The sequence below is a fragment of the Myotis davidii genome, unplaced genomic scaffold (genome assembly GCF_000327345.1).
Source record: "Myotis davidii unplaced genomic scaffold, ASM32734v1 scaffold11, whole genome shotgun sequence".
Lineage (NCBI taxonomy): Eukaryota > Metazoa > Chordata > Mammalia > Chiroptera > Vespertilionidae > Myotis > Myotis davidii.
The window spans coordinates 1,840,667-1,847,934 of NW_006285791.1; the positions used below are offsets into that span (position 1 = coordinate 1,840,667).

The 7,268-nt window shown below is 38.7% G+C and overlaps 1 protein-coding gene across 2 annotated transcripts in view; it reads right to left on the reverse strand.

Moving 5' to 3' along the window:
* Nucleotides 1-7,268, reverse strand: part of PIGN (phosphatidylinositol glycan anchor biosynthesis class N) — a 75,466-nt gene that overhangs the window by 37,684 nt on the left and 30,514 nt on the right. For both annotated transcript variants that reach the window (XM_006756796.2, XM_006756794.2), the window contains exons 14-16: nucleotides 5,035-5,113; nucleotides 3,552-3,734; nucleotides 2,440-2,579 (exon numbers count right to left, since the gene is read on the reverse strand). In XM_006756796.2, the coding sequence (XP_006756859.1) occupies nucleotides 2,440-2,579; nucleotides 3,552-3,734; nucleotides 5,035-5,113 (402 nt within the window). The remainder of the gene's footprint in view (nucleotides 1-2,439; nucleotides 2,580-3,551; nucleotides 3,735-5,034; nucleotides 5,114-7,268) is intronic.

Genomic DNA, 7,268 nt, shown 5'->3' on the forward strand with positions numbered 1-7,268 from the left:
AGAAGCTGGGTTCACCGCTGGCGAGCACAGCGGTGGTGGCGGGAGCCTCTCCCGCCTCCGTGGCAGCGCTAAGGAGCACTGAGCAGGTGGGTAGTAAAGAGCGAGGGATCCCAGATTGCAAGAGGGATGTCTGCCTGCCAGGTTAGGCCCCAGCGGGATTGGGCCTAAGCCAGCAGGTGGACATCCCGAGGGGTCCTGGACTGGGAGAGGGCGCAGGCCAGGCTGAGGGGACCCCCACCCCCACCCCCTCAAGTGCATAGATTTCGTGCACTGGGCCTCTAGTGTTTATATAATTACAGATATAATATCAGAAATAAAATACAGTGAACCCAAGTGAATAAAAACTGGAAAATAATTTTTAATTCACTAAGGTTAATCTTATTTTGAAATCTCAACTATCTTAATGAAATAAAGGTAGGTTTTTCTTATCTAGTTAGAGTAAATCTTAATTGTACTTTTTACTGAGCTAAATAACCTTTTCCAAACCCATTTTAAGATGTCACTAATTATATAGTAATTATAATTAAATATTAATTCATAGCCATTTAAAATGTATTACATACTTGAGTACTTTTTGATATTTAATTATTGGAATTTTTTTTTAGCATTTGTAGTGATTAAGTAAGTAATTACAAAATGTCAGTATCACTTGATTTATGACCTTTTTGCTGATTTAAAACAAGGGCTACATAATGTTATCAAAACTATTAAGATGCCAAGTAGGAAAAAAAAAGCTAACACCAGGCAAAAGAAGAATGTTTCTTTTGTTCATAACAGTGAATAAGCACAGAGAGACAAGAGATGATTTTATAAAATCATCTGGAAGATTTTTTTTTAGTATCATTTACTCTTTAAAAGATTTTACCCTTGCAAAACCCCTTGGGGTTTGGGAGTAGAACAGATTTTCCGCAAGGTTAAAACCTTTCATTCTAAAAATTTTAAGAGTAAATGACATTAGAAAAAAAAATCTGAGTTACATATGTATATCCAGCAACCCCATTTCTTTCAAATGAAGTAGTAACAGTATATTCTTTTGTCAGTGTCATTTTGCCTTATATTTTAAAATGTTGACATTTTAAACTTAATTTTTATTGACTATTGACTTAAGATAGAGAAAGGGAGAGGGAGAGAGAAACATCCATCGGTTGCCCCCTGTACATGCCTCCGACTGGGGATAAAATGCTCAGCCTGGGTATGTGCCCATATGGGAAACAAACCCGAGACCCTTCAGTGCACAGGACTAACTCCAACCAACTGAGCCACACTGGCCAGGGCTAATTTTTATATTTTCAACATTTTAATATTTTTAATACTAAATGTTTTTAAAGGATGGAAGAGGTGGTCAAAGCTGGAGTTAACAAAAATTAGATCAAGAATACACATTGTGTCAGGACAGACATGCTGGCTAACCCTGAAAATACTCTTATTCTGGGCTCTCATTCCCTGCTCGGCTTGTGGGGTCTGATTTTCTCTCAGGATGCTTAGATGCCTGATACTAAGTTTAAATTCTAGGTTATTGTGCATATATAGATGTCAACAAACTCTGAGGCCTGTGAACATAAACCAGACTAACGTATTAGTGGTTTTATTTTAAAGGACTTGAAACTTGCCTGAGCTCTGATGTTTTCTACAATGTAAGAACCCATTTAAGTACAACTTGTGAGGAGGCATTTTAGAACCACAGCATATGTGAATAATATCCACTAATCTTGTATGCACACGTTAATAGATTTTATTTAACTACAAAGTTTCATTGATCCAGGTTTACTTGATAGCTAAGAAAGGAAGGGCAAAATGCATGGGAAAAAGTGCAAATTTTTTTTATGAAACATGAAGAGACACTAGAAATTGAGATATACAAGATAAGTTCAAAGTATGGGTTACTCCAGGCATAGCACAGTCAACATAGTACAGTCATTTTATTTTTACTCCATATTTTTTTCATAAAAGATACACAAAGAAGGCAACAAGGACAATGCTTCCCTAAGGCAATAAAGACGAAGTAAAAAGAAAGAAAAGGAAGGAAGGAAGGAAGGAAGGAAGGAAGGAAGGAAGGAAGGAAGGAAGGAAGGAGAGAAGGAAGGCCGGCCCAGCCAGGTAGTTCAGTTGGTTGGAACACTGTCCCAACACGCCAAGGTTGTAGGTTTGATCCCTGATCAGAGCACATAAAAGAATCAACCAACAAATGTATAAATAAGTGGAACAACAACACGATATTTCTCTCTCCTCCCTTCCTCTCTAAAATTAATTTTTTTAAAAGGTAAAACAAAAAGGATACTTATATGCAACATTTATGTTGTCATAAATGAAGTGAGAGAGTTTGGGAGATTTGAGAGTATTATAAATATGGTTGATGACTATGCTACAGAAATCTAATGCATTTTAAATACAGATTTATCTGACAGTGAAGTGAAAAACAAGACAAGATATGTTACTTACTCTCTTAGAACCGCATACCATATAGGCACTGGCAACAAGCAATACACATAATAAGTCCAGGGACAGGCTTGAATCAGCAGAAAAAATGCCATTAAAATGCCAATAGTCACAAAACTACACAGCAGGAGATGGCTTGGTTTCTGAAAATCAAACAAAACATTGAAACACTTCCAAACTCATGCTAACTGATTGATAGTTTTTAAAGAGATTTTATAAAGTGAAGAAAATGTATTTCTTTCAATGGTTCTACAACTAGATGATTAATCTAAGAAATGCATTTTTCTGTCCTTGGAGAAGCCCAGTACAGAAGAAAAAGCTGGATAGCATGGAATGGGTGCAATAAGGAATTCTCAATTTAAAAGTGACTCTGTTCCTAATGTTTGTTTGCAAATAAGTCGCTCAGAACTCAGACATATTTCTCCTTACTAATAATTTAATAAATGCTGACTGAGTTCTGTGACTAGCTCATAAAAGACCATTTAATCCACAATAAACTGTGGGACCTAATCTTTATTTGGAACAATGCTCCTATCTATTCAAATTCCAACTTGACATGCTGTTCACGCTTCTCTCTCCATTGCCCATCCACAGTGGGTTCATTCAGTCATTTCTTCATTCCAACCACCTGCCAAACAAGGAGTTCCTCAATGTAAAGTCACCATGGATGGCCCATGGGTGTTATCACTTGCTCACTGTATGACTATGAGTATGAGCAAAGTACAAAACTTTTCCGAGACTTAATTTCACCCCATCTATAAAATGGAAACAATAATTCCATATCTACTTATCAAGGTTGGTAATGCTTAAATAAGATTGTGTAAAGAGCTTAACAAAATGCCCAGTTTGTCAACTCAATCCCCAGTGTGGGCACATGCAAGAGGCAGCTGCTCAATGATTCTCTCTCATCATTGATGTTTCTATCTCTCTCTCCCTCTCCCTTCCTCTTTGAAATCAATAAAAATATATTTAAAAAATAAATAAAAGACAAGAGTTTGCTTAGTACAACTTGCACAATGTATGAACTCATTATAGTTGCATTTATTCAGTTTCTTTGTTCAGTCTTTGTGATTTTACATCAACATCTAAATTGTCATGATATTTTCTAAACATACCTTAACTTCTTTACTAACACCTCTGGTAAGGCTGGAATGAGATTTGATAATCAACAAAGAAGCATAAGATGCCCATCCCACAAAACCAAGCAGAACATTGATGCCCAAAAAGAATCTGTCATAAGTGTGATAATAGGTCAATCCTTCCAATGAGAGATGAATCAGCTCCGTGCAAAGGAAGACCTAGGGAGAGAGAAAAATGTAACTTGCCACATAGGATGAATATAAAACCTAAGTTTCAAAGGAAGAAAAATTACTAAAATCAGAGTAACTATAGACAATCAAAAATAGATTTTAATTGTTCAAGGATCTTCTTGCAAAGTACAAGAAAAATTCTTGAATAAAATGAATTTTTAAACATTGATAAGAAAGTGCACCTTACCAGGTAAATGTGTAAAGATTTAAAATGTTTCATTTTGTAGAAATTATTTTCAGGTGACAGATTAAAGAAATAAATAAAGGCTCTCTAATATAGGTCCCAAATAATGAACATGCCCACCTGCATATTATTTTTTATTTTCTCATATTAGATGACCAAAATCAGTCATAAAACATCATTAAAATAAGATAAATATTTCAGAGGAGAAAAATAAGCACTAGATATGCATGGTATTACATAGGCAACTTTAGAAACTGAAAATAGAATTCTTTCCTACTTTAAAACTGTATGACCATTTAACAAAGAGAAAATTAATGAAAAGCATAGTGTGGTAGGAGCTGGGAGAAGTCAGAGCTTCTATATGAATCAGTAGACTTCTGATAATGTGTTGATAATTCTAAATGTACAAATATATGACATTCTAAAATGTTATGCATAAGTAAGGTGACAGAAACTTGGATTATACGTTTTCATTATAGAAAATAGCAACTGTTTATTTCCATTGCTAACCCCAAAACATCTACCCATAATTCCATCTGAAATAAGAGAAGTATGTCCAGGGCTAAAGCAGCTACTTAAGAAAGTCAGCCCTTCCTTGAGGGTTCAGGAAAGCTCCCTGGCCTGCCCACCTTGCTCTCCATTGCCACATTGTGCCCTTCTCCACACCCAAAATGGTGATTAGCTATTTATATATACACTAGAGGCCCGGTACACGAATTCATGCACCGGTGGGGTCCCTCATCCTGGCCTGAGCCCTCTTGCAATCTGGGACCCTTCGGGGGATGTTGGAGTGCCAGTTTCAACATCCCCTGAAGGATGTAGTAGTGTGTGAAGTGGCAGATGGCCGGGGAGGAGGCCGAGCCCGAGGCCGGGCCGGGCCAGGCCGGGCGCTGCCACACTTCTGCTCAGTAGCGCTGCCGCAGAGGCAGGAGAGGCTTGTGCTGCCGCTGCTGTGCTCACCAGTGCTCCCACTGTGGGAGCACACTGACTATACGGGGGCAGCTCCCACATTGAGCATGTGCCCCCTGGTGGTCAGTGTGCATCACAGCGACTGGTCTTTTGGTCGTTCAGGCTTTTATATATATAGAAGGCCTGCATACTTACTGCTTCATCATAATTTTCCTGTTTTATATAAGATCTTGCTTTTCTTAAAATGTCAAGCTGTTTAGAATCAGAAAGCAACCTGCAAGAGAAAAAAAACAGGTTAGGTTTAAAATGTTTCTTCATTTCAATTATATTTTTTCTTTATCTTTTCATTTCTTGCTTAGATGAAAATTAAAGGATGGTGGAAATTAAGAAAATAAAAAAAAGAAAGGAAGACATTAACGTTGAGCTAAATTGTTTTATTACAGGTTATCAGAATTCCTCCAAGAAATAGCTTATAGTTAAATTTGGTTTTCAATTGCCAAACTACACTTATAACAGTCAGATAATACATCATTTTGAAGAAGTGTAATACTCCAGCTAACAAAGAAATTCTGACTAAATGTGTGTAATTAATGGCACAGCAATTTGAGTCCCAACACTCAGACCCCCAAGTGCTCAGCCTCCCACTGCTCAGCCTCCCAGTGCTCATGGCAGAAACAACAGACTAGGCAGAGCCATCCTGGTGCTTTGTGCCTGAGTCAAACAGCCCAAGAACTGCCTATCAAAGAGCCCCAGGCACAGCCTAACCAACAATCGAATTTAGTAAACAGTTTGAACCTATTTGCCCATTCTTTTCCTATACCATATATCTTTTTGTTCCCCCTATTTTTTATTTCTCTTTCTATCATTTCCCTGTCCTTATTTTACCACAAGAGAAATACTGCTAATACTGCACAAACTGAGAAAATCTATAGCTAAAGACATTAAATTTATGGAATGTAGTAACTGAGGAAATATAATTAGAACTCAATTACCTTACTGAAATAAATATATTTAAACACAAAATTGAACATATACTGCTTAACTATATCTCCTATACTCCTAAACTGAATACTTTCACATTTAAGAAGTGCAAACAAAGTTATTTAGAGACATATCAGGTTAGATCATTAAACTGATATTTTTCTACTAGTGGCCCAGTGCACAAATTCATGCACATTGAAAGGAAATTAATTAGAAGAAATATTTTAATATTGCTATTTGCCCTTTCTCTGTAATAGAAGTGTCAACCAAATTCACAATCAACAATGACAGATTGAAACACATGTGTGCGATTGGTGCCAGCAAGAGCTTTATATGTATCGCACATGCGCAAATCAACTTAGCCTCTTATATAGAATAAACTTGCTTAATTAGACCTGCTTTCTGATTTAGCTAAGATTTTTCCACTCCAGTGAAGCAGCCCAACTTCTCTTTCAGGTAATTGTCAGCAACACAGCAGTAAATATCAACACAAAGCAGATTATTATTGTAGGTCACTCAGGGAGAACAAAGGGTAAAATATTTAACTGCAGCAGTGTTTGACTATTTGAGCAGTGAGAAAACCTTAAGACATTTTCAAGGTCCACCATTTCTTACTTCTTTTCAGTCGGGTCAAATTTATAAGCTTTCTAAGTCCTTGTTTTCCAGAAAATGAAAAGAAAATAGGATTCCACCGAGTCTCCCATCTACCTGCTCCAGGAATTCTGTGGGGATCAAATGAGATGAGGCACATGAAAATGCTTCACAGACATTTGGTTAAAGTATAAAATGTTTGCACCTGGCTTTAAAGAAAGTGGTGTTCCTGGGCTGAAGAAACTCCAAGAAGGCTAGTCACTAGAGAAAGGAAGCCGGGCACTGCTACGTGACATCATTAACCAGCACCGAAAGCCACCGTTTCCAGGCTGGGCTAGGCTGTGGGCCACATTTTGCACCATGGGGTCTCGGCAGCATCAGCTGCGATTTGGTGGCTGTTGCTCTGGGGTGGTGGTGGGGCCTGTGTCCCACTTGGGAGAAGCCGAGTGCTGTTTTGTGGGCACCAGGTCTGTTGTGCCATTCCTTTGTAAATGGCCAGTGCGCATCACCGCAGCTCCTGCATTGAGCATCTTCCCCGCTGGTGGTCAGTGTGCATTATAGCAACTGGTCGGACAGTTGGACACTTAGCCTATTAGCCTTTTATATATATACTAGAGGCCCGGTGCACAAAAATTTGTGCACTCGGCGGGGAGGGGAGTCCCTCAGCCCGGCCTGTGCCCTCTCGCAGTCTGGGAACCCTCGGGAGATAATGACCTGCTGGTTCTGGCCTGCCCTTATCCTCCCGCACTGCTCCTTCTCTCTGTCTCCTTGCTCTCACCTGCTTGCTCCTGTGTGCTCTCACCCCCTCTACTCCCTAACCTCTTCCTCCTCCTGGGGAGGTGAGATGACTTGCAAAG